Source organism: Sus scrofa, chromosome 13 (assembly GCF_054392235.1).
Source record: "Sus scrofa isolate SSC_HxYL_T2T_F1_AM1 chromosome 13, Sscrofa_HxYL_maternal_Yorkshire_Landrace_v2.0, whole genome shotgun sequence".
NCBI classification, from domain to species: domain Eukaryota; kingdom Metazoa; phylum Chordata; class Mammalia; order Artiodactyla; family Suidae; genus Sus; species Sus scrofa.
In genome coordinates this window covers 115,552,904-115,575,548 of record NC_139395.1, presented here as the reverse complement: position 1 = coordinate 115,575,548, position 22,645 = coordinate 115,552,904, and the positions used below count along the sequence as shown (strand labels likewise).

Sequence of the window (22,645 nt, the reverse complement as noted above, 5' to 3'; positions counted from 1 at the left end):
CCTAGCGATAGTTCCATATACCAATATATAAAGATCTTCCACATTCTTTTTACAGTTGAGTAGTTCTCTATTGCTTGGATGCCCCAAAGTTTACTAAACCAGCTCCCTATCCCTGAACGTTTCCAGATTTTGTTTTGTTCTGGTTTTTTTTTTTTTTTTTTTTTTGCCATTTCTTGGGCCACTCCCGCGGCATATGGAGGTTCCCAGACTAGGGGTCGAATCGGAGCTGTAGCCACCGGCCTACGCCAGAGCCACAGCAACGCAGGATCCAAGCAGCGTCTGCAACCTACACCACAGCTCATGGCAACGCCGGATCGTTAACCCGCTGAGCAAGGCCAGGGATTGAACCCGCAACCTCATGGTTCCTAGTCGGATTCATTAACCACTGCGCCACGACGGGAACTCCCTGTTTTGTTCTGTTTTGTTTTAAGTTCAGCAAATAATGCCACCATAAGTAGCTTTATGCCTATTATAATAATTTATGTTATAACAATTTCATATTTTTGCAAGTATATCTTCAGGAGACATTCCTAGAAGGGAATAGATGTTGGGTCAAAGGGTAAATGCTCATGCAGTTTTCCTAGACGTTGCCACACTCCCCACCACAGTGGTTATGCTGCATTTCTTTGCCTTGCCACTAACAATGAGAAGGCCTGTTTCCTCACAGCCTCCCAGTGTCAAACCTTTGGGTTTTTGTCAATCTGATAGGTGAGCAATGGCATCTCTGTGTAGTTTTAATTAGCACTTCTATTTAAAAAAATTTTTTTTTATGTTTCAAGACATTTTTCATCATGGTAAAATATACCTAAGTTTTGCTTTTTAAACCACTATTTTTTTTTTTTAATGGCCACATCCTCAGCATATGAAAATTCCTGGGTGAGGGATCCAGGAAGTGAATCTGAGCCACAGCTGCAAACTGCACCACAGCTGTGGCAACGCCAGATCCTTAACCCATTACACTGGGCCAGGGATCAAACCTAAGCAGCCGCAGAGACAATGTGGGATCCTTAACCCACTGCACCACAGGAACACCCCCCGCCCCTTTTTTTCCTTTATGGCCGCACATTCGGCATATGGAAGTTCCCAGAGCTGGGGGTCAGCCTACACCACAGCCAAGGCAATGCCAGATCAGGGCCACATCTGCAACCTTTGCTGCAGCTTGTAGCAATCCTAGATCCTTAACTCACTGGGTGAAGCCAGGGATTGAAGCTGCATCCTCATGGATACTGTTCGGGTTCTTAACCTACTGGGCCACAAAGAGAACTCCAGGAACTCCCTTTTTAAATCACTTTTAAGCATATAATTCAGTGGCATTAAGTATGTATGTTCACACTGTTATGCAACCACTGCCACTGTCCTTCTACAAAACTTCCATCACCCTAAACTGAAAATCTATACCTATTAAATAAAAACTCCCCACTCCTCCTTCCCCTCATCCCTCGGTAACCACTGTCCTACTTTCTGTCTCCATGTATCTGAGTATTCAAGCAGATTCATACAGTATTTGTACATTTGTGTCTGGATTTGTCACTTAATGTATATCTTCAAGGATCATCCACACTGCAGTATGCATTAGAATTTCATTCCTTTTTAAGGCTCAATAATATTCTGTACTATGTATATACCCCATTTTATTTATTTATTCATCCTCTGATAGACATGTGGTTGTTGCCACCTCTTGGCTATTGTGAATTAGGCTACTATGAACATTAGTTTACAAATATCTGTTCATATCTCTGCTTTCAATTCTTTTGTATATATACCCAGAAATGGAATTATTGGATCATATATAATTCTATGTTTAATTTTTGAGGAACTGCTATATTTCTTTTTCACAGTAGCTGCATGACTTTACATTCTCAACAGCAATGCCCAAAAGATCCAATTTTTCCACATTTTTTGCCAACACCTGCTTTCTGTTTTTTGATAATAATCTCTTTTGATAATTCTAATGGGTCTGAAGTGGCATTTCATTGTGGCTTTGATCTACATTCCCGTAATTATTAGTGGTATTGAACATCTTCTTACATGTTTACTGGTCATTTGTATATCTTCTTTGGAGAATTGTCATTTCAAGTCCTTTTTCCCATTTTTGAATTGGAGCTTTAGAAGTTTTTTAAAATATATTCTGGATATCAACCCTTATCAGGTATATGATTTGCAAATATTTTTTTCTCATTCTGTGAGCTGCCTTTTTTAACTCTATTGATAGTGTCCTTTGGCACTTACAAGTTTTTAATTTTAACGAAGTCCAACTTGTCTATTTTCTCTTTTGTTCCTTATGCTGTGGGTAGCATATCCAAGAAATTATTGCCAAATCTGATGTCATGAAGATCTTCCTCCATTTTCATCTGAGAATTTTATAGTTTTAGCCTTTATGTATAGGTCTTCAATCCATTTTGAGTTAACTTCTATATGTGATGTTGGATAAGGATCCAGCTTCATTCTTTTGGAAATGGATATCCAGTTTTCCTAGAGCCATTTGTTGAAAAAACTGTCCTTTCACCGTGAGTGGTATTGGCACCCTTGTTAAAAATCATTTGACCATACATATGAGGGGTTATTTCTAGGCTCTCTATTCTATTCCCTTGCTCTACATGTTTGTCTTTATGCCAGTTTCACAGTTTTAATTACTGTAGCTTTGTTATATGTTTAGAAATCAGGAAGTGAAAAGCCGACAACTTTGTTCTTCTTTCTCAAGATCGTGTTGGTTATTTGGGGTCCTTGAGAGTCCATATATATTTTAAGATGGATTTTTCTATTTTTGTAAAAAAATATTAGGATTCTGATAGGGACTGCATTGAATCTGTAGATCACTTTGAGTAGAACTGACATCTTAACATATTAGGTCTTTCATTCCATGAACACAAGATGCCTACCCATTTATTTACATCTTCTTTCATTTCTTTATGTGATGTTTTTTAGTTTTCAAACTTGCTTAATTCCCAATTATTTTTATTCTTTTTGATGCTCTTATGAATGGAATTGTTTTCTTAATTTCCTTTTCAGATTGTTCACTGTTAAATGTTTCTCTTATGATGGGAAGGCTGACCATCTTTTCATATGTTTAGGGGATATTTGTATTCCTTTTTCTGTGAAATTGTTCATGTCTTGTACTCATTTTTCTATTGCACGGTTAGTATTTTTCTCTAAATTTTTAGCAGCTCTTTATATACTACTAATATTAACCTTCTGGGTAGAGGTTCAAGTCACACAGGTAGATGCATTTGTCAAAAAACAATGAAAGTACAATTAAGATTTGTGCATGTCATTGTATTTAAATATAACATTAGAAGAAACACCTGTAAACAAATATTGAATTCTGGTTAATGATACACATGCATTATTATACTGATATTTGCAATTTACTTTGAGATGTACCCAAAAAGTAATATGGACTGATGGGTGGATAGAGATAAATTATAAACCTGGTAAGGCAAGTACAGTAAAATGCTGATGAGAGAATCTAGGTGGTATGCATTCTCTATGAAACCTACACTTTGTAGAGAAATTCACTATACTTTTGGAAATGTTCATAATGAAATATTAGGGGGAATATTAGCCCTCTAATGACAGACACTACAAATGTTTTCTCCAAGTTGTTTTTTTTTTTTTTAACTTTGCTTATAGCTTTTCCTTAAGAAATGTTTTTTAAAAAAAATTTATATATAAATGCATTTATAAATCTTTTATTGCATCTTAATTTTGAGTTACATTTCATGAGGTTTTCCCTTTCTTATGTTATACAGCAATTCATTCACACTTTTTTTCTACTACTTGGCATTGTTTTACTTGTGTGTGTGTGTGTATTTCAGTCAAGTTATTATTTAAGAAATAAATCACTGAAGATTCAGTGAAGCCCTGTGATACTCTAGCCTCTTGTACCCTTACCTCTCACTAGAGGTAATCACTCCGTGCTTTGGTTATACACATTTATACACAAGCACATATGTTTACAATATATACTGTATATCTACATATACAGTATATATATTTACAGTTCATGTATATTTACAAACAATATATAACTATATTTTCACATTTGTAAAACATATTCATAAATAGTATCTTTCTAGAACTTGCTTTCTTTGATCAATATATTTTTGAAATTTATGCAAGCTGAGAAATACAGCTCTAATCCATCCATTTTAGCTACTATATGAGATTCTTCCTAAAATATGCTGTATGTATTTATCAACCTCCCCATTTGTGAATATTGGTTTGTTTTAGATGCTTCTCAGTTAGAAAAAGCTGTCATAAACATTCTCATACACACCTTCTTGTGCACATGTGCAAGATTCCCCAGGGAAGACACCTAAGAGTGGAACCACTGATTTACAGGATATGTGCATCTTCAATTTTACTAGAGAAGTGATTTACACAATCATGAGCAGTGATTACATCCTGACAATTTGACATTATTGGACTTTAAAATTTCTAGCAATAAGTAGATATAAAACTGTGTCTCACTGTGGCTTTAATTTGCACTTCCCTGATTCCAATGAAAATGTGCATTTTTTCAGATATTTACTGGCCACAAAGATTTCCTCTTCCATAAATTACCTCTTTGTATCCTTTGTAAATTTTTCTACTGATCTAAGCAGGTCAATTTGCATGGGCCTTGGAACTGTGTAGTTACACAGGGCCCTGCACTTAGGAGGGCCCCATGCTTTGTTTTGTTGCTGCTTTGAAATTCCTAATAATTTTTTACAAGGGGCCCTGCATTTTCATTTTGCACTAGGCTCCACAAGTTGTGTAGCTCGTCCTTAGGCTGAACCATGTTTGAACTGAGCTTTGAAGGATGAAAAGGGATTCATACTGATCTTCATTGTTCACTATGGCAGCCACTTAGCCTTATTGTTCAATACAGTGTCTACTTAAATTTAAATTAAGTAAAATTAAAAATTCAGCTCCTCAGTCTCCTTGGCTACAGTTCACATGCTCAGTAGTTACAAATGATTTGTTCCTATGGTATTGGAAAGCAGAGAGCATTTTTATCACCTCAGAAAGTTCTCTCAGACAATGCAGTTCTAGCCTCTTGCTAGACTTAGAGTTTAGAAATCCTACTATAGAAGATGTAGGCCTTGGGTGAGTCATATGGTGTTGTTCTAGGGTGGAGGGAAACAAGGAGCAAAACTGTATTCTGGGAAAACAGTGGATACAAAGACAAGTGCATGAAAATGCACTTACAGCAGGAACCAGAATAGCAGGAGCTGGTTGAGTGAGGCAGGCTACGAAGAGCTTTGTAGCCCTTTAGAGCATAGCCCTTTAGAGTTAATCATTAGAACTACTGTGAGGAGCCACTGAACAATTTCAAACCAGAAGTAGACAGAAAGATCTGGGTTTGAGGCAGACAGCCCTTATAATAACGCAGAGGACTAGATGGGCAACTCGGAAGTCAGGGGAGCAGACAGAAAGTTCTGACACAAACCCAGGTGAGAGAGGAGGCTTTCTGGGGAGGAGGGTTAGAATGCCCAGGTCTGAAAGAAAGAGAATTCACAAGGTTTTAGTAACTGTCTGGACACATGGAGTAATAAAGAGGGAAGAACTGAGGGTCAAACTTGGGGACTGATAAATGGGGCTCCTTTAATCAAATTCAGAACCCAGGAGAATAAACAGATTTTATGGAAGGCATTTAGGTTGACTTGGATATATTAAATTTGAGGTATTCTGGACCATTTGTTCATCAATCTCCCCACCTGCCAAATGAAGGTAGTAATAGTATCCATCCTGCAGGACTGATGTATTAATAATCAACTGATACAGTACATGTGAATATACTTTGTTAAAGTGTCACATACATGTTATCTAGCAACAGTCTGATATAACTGTATGTAACTGTGGTCTGATGGAAGGAAGAAGCAGGGGAGAGACTGAAATACTGCCTGCATTTTCACAAAAGCAGCACCATCTATCTTGTTCAGCAAGACAGGAGACGCTGGAGGAAAATGCTGAAGAAGATGAAAAATGTGGATAGTCAAGTAAGAAATATAAGATAACAAATCATCAATTAGAAATACACCCCAGCTGCTTCTAAACATAATAAATTGTTAAAGCTTTCCGTCAAGTGGAAGAAGACAAAGTTACAATGAGATCTGGGAGAAAACACATATTAAAAAAAAAAAAAAATTCAGCTGAGCAATTAGTAGCAGCATTTACTGTAGATTAGAAATCCTCTCCAGAATTACTTCTGCCTTGGAATATACCAAACATATATTACAAACTACTGTTACATTTTCATTTTCATCTGCAGACACATTTAAAGTTAAAAGGTAGTATGTCCTTAAAGGTGATTGCTAGCTCAAACTTGTCATTAAGCCTACCGCTTCCTGACACTTGATTATGCGTTTGGAAAGCTGCTAGGAAGTTTAACTATCTGATTAGCTAGTATTTGGATGTAAAATGTAACTCTTTGATGCATGCTGTTCTTCCAGAATTTGGAAGCAGTGCAAAATTCTTACATTAGTTTTGCTTTTCTGAAGTAAGCAAAGAACCTGACAGTAAACCTCAGTTAGGCTATTCAATTAGGCTACTGAAGACAAATCACAGCAAGGCAGAGTGGTAGGGTGTGGTCCTTCCTTCAAGGAGCTGACATCTCCTAGCAGGGGTGCTATAAACAAGTACTGAGGGAAATGAGTGAGTACTCACAGAATTAGAAACAGCCTGGAGTGATACAGGCAAATGGGAAAGTAGGTAGAGTAGCTGCTATCCGAGATCATAAATCCAAAGTTTTATGACTCAATTTGAACTTATCTCGATAAGGCTCTGAGAGTCAATCTAATGTCAAGGTCAGCATCAGCCCTCCATCTTCCTGAGTGGTGCATGCAGTAGAAACCCACCACTTCATTCAGCTATCCATGGCCACCATATCTGTAGCTCCCTCCACTAAGTGGGAGACTACCTGCCCATCCTTCCATCCGGATGGGCCTTGTGGTTTCCTCTGATCCACATAGGAATTGACATATGTAATCCTGTCTGACTCCCAGCTATGCCTTAGCAAGTCTGTGACAGCTTCTGCCTCCCCTATCTTGGATGCTGCCCAGAGTCTGAGAATGGAGGCCATGGAGGATGAGAAGCCCTGGGGTTCTCCAGGAGAAGCACGGCCTTCAGTGGATGGCACAACCAACTGCTGGACATGTACACAAGGCCACCTTGGACCTTCAACTTAGCTGACTCTCCAGTTCACCAGTTGGCAAACTACAGCCCACAGGCCAAATTTGGCCCTGAGCCTGTTTCTATTATAGGGCCCTTGAGCTAAAACTAGCTTTTTTTTGTTTTTTTCTTTTTAGGGCCACACCCATGGCATATGGAGGATCCCAGGCTAGGGGTCAAATTGGAATTATAGCTGCTGGCCTACACCACAGCTCACGGCAACGCCAAATCCTTAATCCACTGAGCAAGGCCAGGGATCGAACTTGGGTCCTCATGGATGCTAATAAGATTCATTAACAGCTGAGTCACAAGGGGAACTCCCTAGCTTTTGTTTTTTTTAAGGTTTGTTTAAAATAATTAATAAATAACAATATGCAATGGACACAAAATCTAAAATGTGTACCATCTACTGGCCTGTGCAGAAATTTTGCTGACCCCTGTGACAGCTGAATATAACTGTGTGAGTAAACCCAGACAAAACTACAGAGGAGTCAGTCAACTAACCCCCAGAACTGTAAGAAATATTAAAAGGATATTTTTAGGAGTTCCCGTCATGGCTCAGTGGTTAACAAATCTGACTAGGAACCATGAGGTTGCGGGTTCGATCTCTGGCCTTGCTCAGTGGGTTAAGGATCTGGCGTTGCCGTGAGCTGTGGTGTAGTTGCAGACGCGGCTTGGATCCCACGTTGCTGTGGCTCTGGCGTAGCCTGGTGGCTATGGTTCCAATTCGACCCCTAGCCTGGGAACCTCCATATGCTGTGGGAGCGGCTCAAGAAATGGCAAAAAGACACCTCACAAAATCAAATACCTCGGAATACACCTGACCAAGGAGGTAAAGGACCTATATGCCGAGAACTATAAAACTTTAATCAAAGAAATCAAAGAAGATGTAAAGAAATGGAAAGATATTCCATGTTCCTGGATTGGGAAAATCAATATTGTAAAAATGGCCATACTGCCCAAAGCAATCTACAGATTCAATGCAATCCCAATCAAATTACCCATGACATTTTTTCACAGAACTAGAACAAACAATCCAAAAATTTACATGGAACAGCAAAAGACCCAGAATCGCCAAAGCAATCCTGAAAAACAAAAACCAAGCAGGAGGCATAACTCTCCCAGACTTCAAGAAATACTACAAAGCCGCAGTCATCAAAACAGTGTGGTACTGGTATCAAAACAGACAGACAGACCAATGGAACAGAATAGTGAACCCAGAAATAAACCCTGACACCTATGGTCAATTAATCTTTGACAAGGGAGGCAAGAACATAAAATGGGAAAAAGAAAGTCTATTCAGCAAGCATTGCTGGGAAACCTGGACAGCTGCATGCAAAGCAGTGAAACTAGAACACACCCTCATACCATGCACAAAAATAAACTCCAAATGGCTGAAAGACTTAAATATACGACAGGACACCATCAAACTCCTAGAAGAGAACATAGACAAAACATTCTCTGACATCAACATCATGAATATTTTCTCAGGTCAGTCTCCCAAAGCAATAGAAATTAGAGCAAAAATAAACCCATGGGACCTCATCAAACTGAAAAGCTTTTGCACAGCAAAGGAAACCAAAAAGAAAACAAAAAGACAACTTTCAGAATGGGAGAAAATAGTTTCAAATGATGCAACCCACAAGGGCTTAATCTCTAGAATATATAAACAACTTATACAACCCAACAGCAAAAAAACCAATCAATCAATGGAAAAATGGGCAAAAGACCTGAATAGACATTTCTCCAAAGAAGATATACAGATAGCCAGCAAACACATGAAAAAATGCTCAACATCGCTGGTTATAAGAGAAATGCAAATCAAAACTACCATGAGATATCACCTCACACCAGTCAGAATGGCCATCATTAATAAATCCACAAATAACAAATGTTGGAGGGGCTGTGGAGAAAAGGGAACCCTCCTGCACTCTTGGTGGGAATGTAAACTGGTACAGCCACTATGGAGAACAGTCTGGAGATACCTTAGAAATCTATACATAGAACTTCCATATGACCCTGCAATCCCACTCTTGGGCATCTATCCGGACAAAACTCTACTTAAAAGAGACACGTGCACCCGCATGTTCATGGCAGCACTATTCACAATAGCCAGGACATGGAAACAACCCAAATGTCCATCGACAGATGATTGGATTTGGAAGAAGTGGTATATATACACAATGGAATACTACTCAGCCATAAAAAAGAATGACATAATGCCATTTGCAGCAACATGGATGGAGCTAGAGAATCACATACTGAGTGAAATGAGTCAGAAAGACAAAGACAAATACCATATGATATCACTTATAACTGGAATCTAATATCTAGCACAAATGAACATCTCCTTAGAAAAGAAAATCATAGACTTGGAGAAGAGACTTGTGGCTACCTGATGGGAGGGGGAGGGAGTGGGGGGCATCGGGAGCTTGGGGTTATCAGACACAACTTAGAATAGATTTACAAGGAGATCCTGCTGAATAGCACTGAGAACTTTGTCTAGATACTCATGTTGCAACAGAAGAAAGGCTGGGGGAAAAATGTAATTGTAATGTATACATGTAAGGATAACCTGACCCCCTTGCTGTACAGTGGGAAAATTAAAAAAAAAAAAAAAAAGAAATGGCAAAAAGACAAAAAAAAAAAAGGATATTTTTAATATATGGGATGCAAAAGATAACTGAAACACAAGCAGAATAAATGCTACCCAAGGAACAAGGAAACTGCCTTAAAGAAAATCATCTCTTAAATGTTTCGCACATTTTCTTCTCACTCATTTCACTTAGGAGGATTTCTTAACCCCAGTCTGCTGTCCATGGCTCTGTTTTGCATCCTAGAGAGGTCTTGCCATCTATGTGCACACATACCCACTCATTATTCATGAGACATTCGAAACATTTTAAAAACAGGCATCTGGAGTTCCCATTGTGGCCCAGTGGAAATGAATCTGACTAGCATCTCATGAGGACCCAGGTTCCATCCCTGGCCTCACTCAATGGGCTAAGAATCCAGGGTCGCCATGAGCTGTGGTGTAGGTCACAGACGAGACTTGGATCTGTCATTGCTGTGGCTGTGGCTTAGGCTGGCGGCTACAGCTCCGATTCAACCCCTGTCCTACGAACTTCCGTATGCTATGAGTGTGGCCCTAAAATGACAAAAGACAAAAATAATAATAATAGTAAATAAAAACAGGCATTACAATATAACTTTGCAAAAATAAAATACAGAATTTGTAAAATACCAATGTCTTAAGGCACCCTTCCAAGCAGAGAGGTCTACTTTTTTTCTATATATTACTCTATTTGCAATGGAGCCTTTCTGGTTTTGTTAACAATGGATTTCCTTTACTTAGTGAAGTGAACTGTCAGCCAAGATGAGGTGAAGAATGGCTGAGATAAAGGCATTGGCAAGCAGCAATCACTTTACCCTTTTCAAAGGGCACAGCTACCTGCTAGGGCTGGAACCAGGAAAAGAATCACACTCAGGGATTCAGATCTGAATATTTACACAGTATCAACTAAGTCCATGCCTAGACTTACACTGCTATTATTCCCAATAATTTTGTTGTACATCCATTTTAACTCCTATATTCACCTGTATTATTTTCAGAGAAACTTCAAATTACCGTAATTTTTTTTTTTTTTTCGTACTTTTAGGGCTGCACCTATAGCATATGAAAGTTCTCAGGCTAGGGGTTGAATCAGAGCTATAGCTGTCCAGCCTATGACAAAGCCATAGCACACAGGATCTGAGCTGCATCTATGACCTACACCACAGCTCACGGCAACACCGGATCCTTAATCCACTGAGGGACACCAGGGATTGAACCTGAATCCTCATGGGTACTAGTCAGGTTCTTAACTTACTGAGCCACAACAGGAACTCCTATATTTACGGTGTTGATGCAAATGTGTGGATCACAATTGGGGATGGGCTGTTATGACTCGGCTTGAAGTTAAACAGATGATCCAGACCCACCTGATTTTGAGCAAAGGAACAGTAGAGTCAATATGACACACCTAAAAGTTTGCATTTAGCTTACAGCAGGGTGGTAGCTCCTTTCCAAATATGTTTCCCTTCCTCAACACCCTCCTGCCTCACAGTGAGCCTCATCTTCTAGTATTCATGCCTTGCTTGATTCCCTCCCCTTGAATATTGAATGGTCCTGTGCTTGCTGTTGACCAACAGAATGCCAGAAGAATAATGCTACATAACTTTCAAGGCTAGCTTCTGCCTTGTGGCTTCTGCCTTGTACTCTTATAAAGGTGACTCTGATGAAATTCAGATCAACTTGCAGGGGCAAGAGCACTGATTTGCTGATGGAAACAAAAACCACTGACTTAGACTGACTTATTAAATTTGTAAAAGTGGGGATTTAGAATCCTACACTTGTCTGTGGAACAGATGGTGCCCTCTGAGAGTCTTCTTGGAATTAAAGTGGTCATGTTATATAAAGTAAACTTGACATAGATCTCACCCAGAAGAGCTTAAATGGATGAGCTCGCACTCATGGATGTTTGATATGAGCCAGAGGCTACACACAGTATTACTCATGGATGTTTGATATGAGGCAGAGATTACACACAATATTACTTATTTTTGATGCTGTTTTGCTATTAAATGGAACTGGTGTTTGGCTCAGGTATGCCCAGCTAAATATAGGAAACTCCTCCTGGATCTTATCAAACCTTCTTAAAATATATATCACAAGATCTTGTGGGAAGTATCATCGCTTTTATCAGAATTAGCCAGAGAAATTCTAAAGTGGCCCAAACTCCACAGAGTCCAGAGTTTACTGTTCTTTGAATAAAGCTAGCATCTAATTCAATGAAGCATCCACCACTAGGTGATCTGAAAAAGTAGGTACCAGAATGATCCAGATGATCATTCTATCCACCTAGGCGAAGAGATGTGTAACCTATGTTCTTCTTGTAGGGACTAAGGTTTTCTCCAAACATTTCCAAAGTCTCCAAACCAAAGATTACCTATGAACCACAAAAGGGAAAACAGACTCTACTAGAAAAATCTGGAGGTCATGTCAGATTTAAGTGCTCTCTGATACCAGGACAACCTAATATTGTGCACATAATATTAGTTAATATTATTTATTAGCAGTTAATATTACATTTTTCCCAATGAGAAACAATAAGAAGAGCACCTGGTAAAGTGTGCCACCCTAGAAGGATTCTTGCCATCTAATCAAACCCCTCAAACTTCCTTCTAGCTTACAGAAAATATGGAATCTAGAGAAAAAGTCAAATGACATCAGGAGGAAAACATGGTCAGACAAACTGAGAAGGTAGAACCCTCTGCCAGATAACCGGCCTAGACTCTTCAAAAAGTTAATACCATGAAAATAAAACAGGTGGAGAACTGTTCTTAATTAAAAGAGACAAACATAACAACAAAAGCAATACATGAATCGTCATTGGACTATCTTTCTACAAACCAATATAAAAGACTTTCTTTGACAACTGGAGAAATTTGCATATGGGCTAGATATGAAGTGATATCAAACAACTGTTTCTTATAGTAATTTAGTTTCTTATAGGAGAATGTCATTGTCTTTAGGAAGAAGAGAATGAAAGCAGTTACAGCAAAACGTTAGAAAGTTAATCTTATTCATTCTTGGAGGAATGTATATGAGTGTCGACTGAACTATTCTTTCAACACGTCACACCACACCGTGATGCTGCCACCAAACTGTTCACTGTGCCACAGACAAGAGAATCAGTTTTCAGATGGCACTATTTCAGGGACGCCAAAGTAAGGAGAAGTAATATTATCTGGATTAATTCAACAACCTCCACCCAGAGACCGGTACAACCAGAACCCACACAGCAACACCCAGCTCCCACGCCTACAAGCGTCTCCAGTCTTCCCAAGGAGCAACAGTTGGTGACCACTCAGACCTTTGAATTCTTCAGGCCAAAGTGCGACTCCCAGGATTCCTGCTGGTTCCCCAGACCACTGTAACCCCGACGTATCCCCACCCTCCATTTTCCATTGATTCTAGAAGGGGAACACGCCTGTTTCCTTCGAGAGCAAAGAACTTCCCAAGGTTTCTACGGCTCTTCCTAGCTCAGTTAGGATTTCAGTAAGTAGATCCCTCCAGGGCTGCCTCGAGGCCGGGCATTTACACAACTTGAATACAGGACTAGCAAGGCAAAGAAACCCTTACCGCGGTCAGCCACTACGTGGCTCACATGTAAAATGCCTGCCTACTACCCTGAAGCTTGGAATGCAAGGTGGTGGCGAGGAGTCACACGGCGCGCAGAAGGGCGGGCGGAGCGAGGCACCCTCCCGAGGGACTCAGGGTCCACGCCTGCGAGCGTGTGAGCGAGCGAGCAAGGGGCTCCCAGGCCCCGGCGCGTGGTTTGCGCGCGCCCGGCCTGCGGGAGGCTGCGAGGAGGCTGCGTGAGCGCGCGGGGCGGGAGCATCGGCCGCCGGCCGAAGTCTGAGCAGGAAACGCGTGGTGCTCGGAGGTGAGTGTGGGCAAAGGACGGCGCAGAGACCTTGGGGACCCTCGCCAGGCTGGGTGGCGGACGTAACCCTGGGACCTGCTTCTCCCGGGACGCGCCCGCCTCCGGGGCGGCTGGGCCGGGAGGCGGGCCAGGCGGCGCCGCCCACTCCTCCAGTCCTCTCCAGTAGCTCGGCCCGTGTTGCGCCGCGAGGGCTCGCGCCCTGGGGCTCGCGCTTCAGCGACGATCACCTCCTTCATCCGGTGAGGGCTTGATGGGGCCTGGCAGGACCGTGGGCGACACGGAGGAGCGCCTGGGTGCGTGACGGAGCCAGGCCGCGGCTGCCAGGAGCACGCTGTCCACTTTGCTTTGCCCCAGGGAGCAGCCCACGCCTTCCCCTCGCTCCGGGCCGCTCTGGCGGCGACAGATTAAGGGAGCTGCCTGGAGGCGTTTTGGCCGGGATGGCGGGGTAGAGGTGGGGACAGTGTTTCGCTGTAGGATTCCCCAGCAGGCCTGGGGAGAACGCTTTCCCCGAAGCGCTGGGGAAGGGCCCCAGGAGTCAGATTATGGAAGGGTTCTTCCTCCTGGGGAGGGATTGGGAGGTTTATGGACCTGAGGAGCAAAATGGGCGAATTGGGCAGAGTGAGGAGGAAAGCCCAAGGGGCTAGGGCTACATGATGTATAAGAGATGCTCTTGATGAGCATACAAGGCATTTTAAAGGAAATCTTAAAGATGCAATGAATGGAGCTTCACTTTTCCAAGCTGCGAGGAATAATGCCAGCAAGAAGCACAAGAAGCACGAGTGGCATTCTATATTCCTTGTCTTAACACTCCTCACTGATGTTCTAGCAGGGAGATTTGCAATGCAGAGATGGTTTTCTTTCAGAAGAAAACAGTACCAGCAAAACACATAGTACCAGCATTTAGGAGGTGGCTGCTTCCTTAGGTAGAGCTACCAACAAAGAACAAATTAACCGAATCCTGCCCCCCCTTTCTGTTTTCAGAGGTAAGGAAGATTTGAGTTTGTAGTCTTGAAATGTTAATGGCTTTGTGTTTTAGCTTTCCCCAGGCAGCTTGGAAAGAGGTAGGGAGCTGATTTTGTGCTCTCCAGATGCAGTTGGTTGATGCTTGATAAAAGAACACATTGAACCTGTATCAGTGTAGAGAAAGGAATTATTTACTATTTAGAGATAAGAATCTAATTTTTTTTTTTTTTAATCCTAGACCAGAAGGTTCATTCAAATGAATGGCCACTGGGTCATTCTAGCCCTGATAATAAGGCCTGTATCAAGACAGTGGCCAAACATAATTCCAGATGAGATGCATGAAGTTATTTGAGAGTCAGGAAGAAGAAGAGAGGATCACAGCTTTTCCAGAAATGAAAAGAATATTGATACATAATGGTTTGCTCCTCTAGCTAGGTATAGAATGTTGATTTTAGATGTCATCATGCCCAGTGTTGTTATGACTGAGATATATTCTTTTTCTGTTCTTCTGTTTATTAGTTCACAGCAAATCTGTTCATTAAAACATGGAATATGGAAAACAAAAAACTTCAGCTAGTGCTTTAGTCTCATCTGAGATTTTGTACGTAAGTTCATCTTATTTTAACCAAGACATAATCCTTATTTGTTAAAATTGACTATAATAGTCTCTTTTACAGGATTTTAAGGATTATTTAACACAACTGCAAATTTTCTTAGTATTTTATTCTAGTATATTTTTTGCCCTAAAGGATTTGCAAGAATTAAGCTCAATTAAACCATTTTGGATTATATGTATATATTTAAAAAATTGAATCATCATTAAAATACCATGGTATCTCAGGAACACTTAACTATATACACTAAATTTAGTGGTCATATTCAACTCAAGATCAGACTCAACTCTCTTTATTTCTAAGAAAATACTCTAGTGGATACTTTTCCCGTTTGTCCTTCCCTTTCAAATGATTCACCTTCTCTCTGTGCCCAGTATCTAGCTCTGTTCTGTCCACCACTGAATGATACAGGTAGAATCCCATTTTAGGAAATGCCTTTATCCATTTTGCAACTGTGTAATGTCCAGGCTAAATATGCTTTTCTGTTGAAGTTCTAACAGCCGTCATTGCTCAGCCCTCCTCACTGTGTGGTAGATAATCATGCTGTACAGCTTCATGAATGAGGTCAAAACTCGAGGGTCAACCAGGATGTAAGTGACCTGGCTCAACAGATAAATTCAAAAGTTGCAGTTCATGTAACAGCAGACTCTTTGGCAAATATCTCTTTAGGGATTCTGAGAGATGATTTTGATTTAGTAAAAAGTTGTATATTTTAAGTATTGATTTGCTTTTGGCCCAGAGCTTTTGGCACATACTGAATTAGAGGAGAAGGGAAGGTGAGTGTATGAACTAGAAGTGACTTGTTGGGGAGTCACATCTCAGTGAGGGGGAAGTGAAATCACAGAACAATCTGTGGTGTGTGTGTTTCAGGGGGTGCCTGAGAGGTTGCAGGATGGAGAATTTGGCTAGGGAGATAATTGTACCCCTTGCAACTTTGAGAAATTAAGTAATAAAAACCAGGAAGCTAGAATAGATTATGTTTTCCATTCTGTATATGTCTAACCCTGACACAGATGGTTAGCCAGGAAGCCCAAGCCTTTTGTTGTCCCCTATAGTATCTATAGCCTAGATTAATACTTCTTAGCCTTGCTACCCTCCAGGAACAATTTCATGTAGAGAACGTGTTACCACCACGAGGATCCACTTTTCAGTAGCACGACCCTTAGGAATAATGAGGAAACAGAGAATAGCGATCCTAGGAGGTTTTGTTGCTGTTCTAAGGTATGCCATTTCATGGCTCTAGCACAAACATAGTTTTATTGGCACACAGCCACACCTATATGCTTAATAATGTCTTTGGCTCCATTTTCACTACGAAAGTAGGGTCAAGTGGCTGGGATAGAGACCATGGGGCCCACAGAGAAAATATTTTGCCATCTGGCTTTTTATTAAAAAAAAAAGTTTGCCCACTCCTGGACTAGAACATAGATTTCTGCTAACCTCTCAAGCAGTGCACTTTGAGTGAGCTCTTTTAAATTAGAATTAATGAAGCACTGCGCCTGTTAGACATTTCACAAGTCTGCCGCCACTTGCTACCAGCATGACAGTGAGGGCTCCAACCATGTCTCTTACCTAGAGCTATATTTTGCTAACACTTCGTTTTTGAGGATGGAGTTACTCACTTGCTAAGAAAAAAAAAAAGTGTAATCAACTCTTATCTCAGGGTTAAATAGTTTCATTCTCTAAACTGATATAATTGACATAATGTGTGTTTTTATTGCACATCCACACATTCTGAGAGCACAGACTCAGCACCCTGTCATTGAGTGCTGGCCACAAGTTTGCAAACATTTGAGCTGGGGGATCTCCTTCCATCTTTTCCAGATGGGCCTTTCTCATAATGTTCAGTCTGAAACTTGGAGTCATGAACTCTGCATTGTGTTAGCAACTTGCTGGCCAGGCATCTCCAGCCTCTAACACAGAACGAGCATATGGAATGAATAAATGAAATACACTCAGATAACTAAGGGCAAGGGAAACAGTGACTTAACTTGACAGACAAGAATGACAAAGTTCTATAGTATTCCTAACCTAAGGCAACAGTGGGAAGAAATGTTAATTAGGGCAGCTTGTCTTATCCTCTTCCTCCAATGAGTTAAAACTTTTTATAACAAAACAGGCAGCCTAGCTTTCAAGTCAGCCTTGATGCTCGTCTGCTTAACTTGTGTCATCTCTCCTTTGCTCTGGTTTTCCTAGCTTCTCTGGACCCCGTTACCTATTGCCTCTTCCCTGAGACTGCCCACCACTGACAGCAGAGGTGTGCCCAGTTTTGTTGTACTCTTTGCTCCCTGCCCAGGAATCTCAAGAAACTGTGAGCTTTTCAACAGACACTGTGTTCTGAAGAAGGAGCACAGCATCTGGAGTTGAGCCTCAGTTTGGGTTCCAGGTCTGCCTGTACCTGGGCTGTATCTGTCTCTGAAAAATGAGATGGTAACACTCATTTTACAGTGTTGTGAAAAGAGCTTTGTAAATTGCTATATAAGTGATACAGACTTAAGCCCCAAAGTCCACTTAACCTTAAAAAAAAAAAAAAAAAAAAAAACCCTGCTTAAAATTCTAACATGTATTGCAAATTATAAAGAGTGCATGCTTTTTTTGGTTGGATATAGGTGCAGATACAGCAGAAGTAAAAAGAAAATTGCAACTGAATTTTCCTTGTCATGTCCTATTGCCTTTGGCTGCTCCTTCTCATTCTCAACCTGGAGATTTTCAGAGTCCCCATTGTGGCTCAGTGGTAACAACTAGACTAGGATCCATAAGAATGCAGGTTTGATCCCTAGCCTTGCTCAGTGGGTTAAGGATCCAGTTAGTGTTGCCGTGAGCTGTGGTGTAGGTCGAAGATGAGGCTTAGATCTGGCGTTGTGGCAATGGTGTAGGCTGGCAGCTGTAGCTCTGATTCAACCCTTAGCCATATGCCGCCCTGAAAAAAACAAAACGCAGGGGGAAAAAAAGATCCTACATGCCACAACCCCAGAAATCTATAAAATATAGTCATCCTTGATATCCACAGGGGATTGTGTCCAGGATGCTCTCAGATACGAAATCCCTTCAAGTCTCTTATATAAGATGGCATAGTATTTGCATATAATCCATACACATCCTTCTTATACTTTAAATCATCTCTAGGTTATTTATAATACCTAATATAATGTAAATGTTATGTAAATAGTTGTAAATACAATGTAAATGATATGTAAATAGTTGCTAGCACACATGGCAAATTCAAGTTTAGCTTTTTTGGAACTTCTGGAATTTTTTTGAATACTTTTGATCAAAGTTAATAGAGCCTATATGGTGGCAGAGCACCAACTGTGTTCCCTTAAATTGTTATTCCTACAAAAAGTACTTTCTTTCCAAACACCATATATCTTTTTAAAATGTGTTTTTAAAAACCTAGGTGTCTTCTATGTCAACACACAAGAGATAGGAGGCTTCCATTTTTAATGAGACTGGAATTGAAAAACATTCTTCGATACATCTCACAATATCTGAGATGGTGGCACTGCAGTCCACCAGCAGGGGATGCAGGGGCAGAATTGGGAAATGATAATAGAGCATTAGGTATTTATACTCACTATCTACTTAAAGCTGCTTAATGGCCACAGAAAGTTATGCTTAATGTGGGAGGTGGGATTTTTCTTAAACTCATCGAGTGCCTCAGATGCATTCTTAAAAATGGAACAATTTAAAAATGCCATGCAACATTTTTCCATATAGTGCATTTTCCATACACTTTTCCATATACTGCATTTTAAATATGACTAACAAGGTCATGAAATCTTGGAGTTGTAAGGAACCTCAGAAGTTACCTAGGGTAACTTAAAACTCAGTGAGGAATTAACCTTTGTAGCATTCCCACCAGCTGCTTAAAGATTTCTGTTAGTGAGGAGCAGCCCATTCTAGTAATCTTTACTGAACCTTCCAACTGACATTTATCTTAGGGCTTCCATCCGCCATCTGGAGTTACACTGATATATATATATATATATATTTTTTTTTTTTTTTTGCCATTTCTAGGGCTGCTCCCATGGCATATGGAGGTTCCCAGGCTAGGGGTCTAATCAGAGCTGTAGCCACCGGCCTACACCACAGCTCACAGCAACGCCGGATCCATAACCCACTGAGCAAGGCCAGGGATCAAATCCACAACCTCATGGTTCCTAGTTGGATTCATTAACTACTGAGCCACGATGGAAACTCCTACAGTGTGGTATTAACTTGTAGAATTTCTGTTACCATTGTTCTTCATTTACAAGCATTTGGGGAATGCTTTCTGCACTAGGTGTTGGGGATACAGCAGCCCACAAAAATGGACATTATCTCTGTTCCATTGGAGCTAGATAGGGCCTGAGAGGTATCCTGGCCCAGTCCCTTAAAGGTTCTGATGAGGAGTTCTCTTGTGGCACAGCAGCTTGGGTTGCTGCTGTGGCTCAGGTTCGATCCCTGGCCCGGGAATTTCGACATGCTACAGGTGCAGCAAAAAAAAAAAAAAAAAAAAAAAAAAAATGGTTCTGATGAGAGAAGCAACTCACCAAATTCAGTAACTGGCCCCTCCCCCAACTGTTAGAACTAGAATCCTGACTTTCCAGTTATTTCTTTATATCACTACCTTTTTCATATTGAGCTCATATGCAACTAAAACTAAAACTTTTAGATTTTTTTAACTTAGGCTGCTGTTAAAATGGTTTCCCATCCTCTCATGCAGTTGGGTTTTGGAACTCAGAGAGAACAGTTCATTTATTACCATCTGATTTCATCTTGCTTTGGCTCTACTCTAACCTTGAAAGCTTTTTAGACTGTAATGATGTCTTCTAATGAATTTGCTTTTTTCCCCCACTTTCTTGTCTTCAGAATTGAATAAACCCACACTTATTTGTCTTTGATAAGAAATACTAAGCAGAAAAAAGCTGAAGAATAGGCTTGTGATTTTTTTTTTGGTCTTTTTTGCCATTTCTTGGGCCGATCCCGCGGCATATGGAGGTTCCCAGGCTAGGGGTCTAATCAGAGCTGTAGCCACCGGCCTACAGCAACATGGGATCCGAGCCGCATTTGCGACCTACACCACAGCTCACGGCAATGCTGGATCCTTAACCAACTGAGCAAGGGCAGGGATCGAACCCGCAGCCTCATGGTTCCTAGTTGGATTCGTTAACCACTGTGCCACAATGGGAACTCCAGAATAGGCTTGTGATTAAACCCTAGAGATCTCCCCCAGGTTAACAAAATGCTCTAACAGCCTTAGGACGTAAGTGGGAGAGCAGGTCTGTGGCTGTTTTGGTCAATACTGTATTCTCAAAGCCCAGCACGAGCCCAGGAGATGTGTGTTGAACTAATGACTAGCTATGAAAAATCCACTGGCCAGGATGGATCAGCCGATTGTGAACTATCTAGGCACTGCCATTGGACTCAGATATTTCCATTTTGTTCAGCGGGACCTTTTGGTGCCCTGCCTTTTGCAGAGAAGCTTAATTCTTGTGTGTTACCTAAGGCTTCCCTTAACCATCTGTTCAAGGAACCCTTTTGAATATGGGAATGTGGTTAGTCAGTGAAATGGTCTTAGTGGTTCTGCTGGCTCCTGATAGTCACTCATTCTGTGTCCAAGTGCTTACAGAATTTCTGCAAGTTATGTAGGGTTATTTGGAATATAAATTCACTAATATTATACCCACCCCTCAGCAGTTCCACCATTTCTGTAAAGTATATTTGGAAGAGAAGACTAGTGGAAGATTGTCTGGGTAAGAATTAGAAAGAGCTGAGCAAGATTTGCTTGTAATAGGTATTTCCTTTAAGTTTCTGGTTTAGTTTTGTCAACATTTCTTCCCTGAGGAAGATCAGAGCTGCTTCTGCGTGGAGAAGACTGTGAAGACATCAGGCCAGAGAGATAAAAACAAGTTAGGAAGGATGTCTTATAGTGCAGTGCCTACAGACCCCACTAAGCGGGTCAGGACACCTGGATTCTCAGCCCTGCTTTGCTGCCTGTGAGAACCCAACTAAGGAGCAAGTCTCCAAAAGCACTTACTAGAGTGGCAGGACCAGGCGGGGGTTGTTGCTACAATCATGGAGAGAGGGGAGCATGAAGAACTTAAATAAAGTAGAAAGGAAGTCCTTTTTGACATAAACTTTGTCCTGACAGAGTAAAGCATATTTCATGTTTAAGCATTATTAAATTAGGCAGCTGTAGTCGTTGCTTTCATTCATTCAATAAATAAAATTCGATTCCTCCCAGCTGTGTGCCTCAAAAAGTAAAGAAGAGAAATATAAGTCTTACCAAATAGAACAGTTCTTAAAGTAGCTCAGTGCATCTTGACTATCTCAGCTTGAAAAGGTTAATGTATCTTGTAGTTGTCCTCCAGTTGCTAGAAGAACCTATTGTAGGACTTTTTTTTTTCTTAATGACTGCACCCACACACGTAGCATATGGAAGTTCCCCTACCAGGAACTGAATCTGAGCCACAGCTGTGAATTACACTGCAGGTGCAGCAATGCCGGATACTTTAACCCACGGCACTCAAACCTACACCTCCTCAATGACCTGAGCTGCTGCAGTCAGATTCTTAACCCACTGCACCACAGCGGGAACTCCTACTGTAGAAGTTTTGACAATGCAGATCCTCCTCAATTGTAGGAAGACCGTGGGGCAGGAGCAAGGGTTGTAGGCGAGGGGAGCATGTGTGGGGGGGAGGAACCAAAAAAGTCTACATTTGACATTGTGGACCTATTCATCGTTCCTGTGGCTTCTGTGTATTGAACACAGAAGAACAACAGAACATTACGAACTTCAAAATGCTCTAGGAAACATAATCCTTGGGCTCTAAAAGAAGGCCTACTGATTTGCAGGGAGAAGGTGGATCAGCCAGGATTTACTTGCATGTTTAAATGGGTTATAGAGCTGATATGTGTAATCACGGTTTGTATTAAACCCTGTATGCGCATGACCTTTTTTTAGGGTGTTGGATTTCTACTCCTTTACAGTATCATGTTTTAGGTAAAGTCAGAATGTTGCACAACTTAAAATAGTTTAGTAATTATCTTTACTAGTTAGCTCATGTTTTCTCCTTGGATGACCCTGAATCTAGCATGCTTGGGCTTAGAATTTCATTGAAATTTGGGTTTGTTTAGTTGTTTTTTCCTGTTTGCACCTTTTATTTTTATTATTTATTTATTTATTTATTTAGTCTTTTTAGGTCCTCACCCATGGCATATGGAAGTTCCCAGGCTAGGGGTCGAATCGGTGCTGTAGCTGCCAGCCTACGCCCCAGCCACAGCAATGCCAGATCCAAGCCGTGTCTGTGACCTACACCACAGCTCACGGCAACGCTGGACCCCTGACCCACTGAGTGAGGCCAGGGATGGAACCCAAGTCTTCATGGATACTAGTTGGGTTCGTTACCAGTGAGTCACAATGGGAACTCCTTGCCCAGCATGTTT

The 22,645-nt window shown here is 41.0% G+C and overlaps 2 protein-coding genes across 23 annotated transcripts in view; one reads left to right on the top strand and one right to left on the bottom strand.

The window, feature by feature from the left end:
• Positions 1-17,753, bottom strand: part of LOC146397570 (uncharacterized) — an 83,515-nt gene extending 65,762 nt beyond the window's left edge. For 3 of the 4 annotated variants that reach the window (XM_084987497.1, XM_084987498.1, XM_084987496.1), the window contains exon 1: positions 13,377-17,753. In XM_084987497.1, coding sequence (XP_084843623.1) covers positions 13,418-13,876 — 459 coding nt within the window. In that variant the 5' untranslated portion in view covers positions 13,877-17,753 and the 3' untranslated portion in view covers positions 13,377-13,417. Of the gene's footprint in view, positions 1-7,857; positions 10,265-12,828 lie in introns of those variants that run through there. The other variant, XM_084987499.1, reaches the window with a different exon arrangement.
• The window catches only part of B3GALNT1 (beta-1,3-N-acetylgalactosaminyltransferase 1), a 34,542-nt gene continuing 25,486 nt past the window's right edge, over positions 13,590-22,645 (top strand). For 4 of the 19 annotated variants that reach the window (XM_021068559.2, XM_021068553.2, XM_021068560.2 and 1 more), the window contains exons 1-2: positions 13,590-13,640; positions 15,123-15,204. The gene's annotated coding sequence lies outside the window, so the exon portion shown is untranslated. Of the gene's footprint in view, positions 13,641-13,801; positions 13,934-15,122; positions 15,209-22,645 lie in introns of those variants that run through there. The other 15 variants (XM_021068558.2, XM_084987090.1, XM_084987092.1 and 12 more) reach the window with 8 other exon arrangements.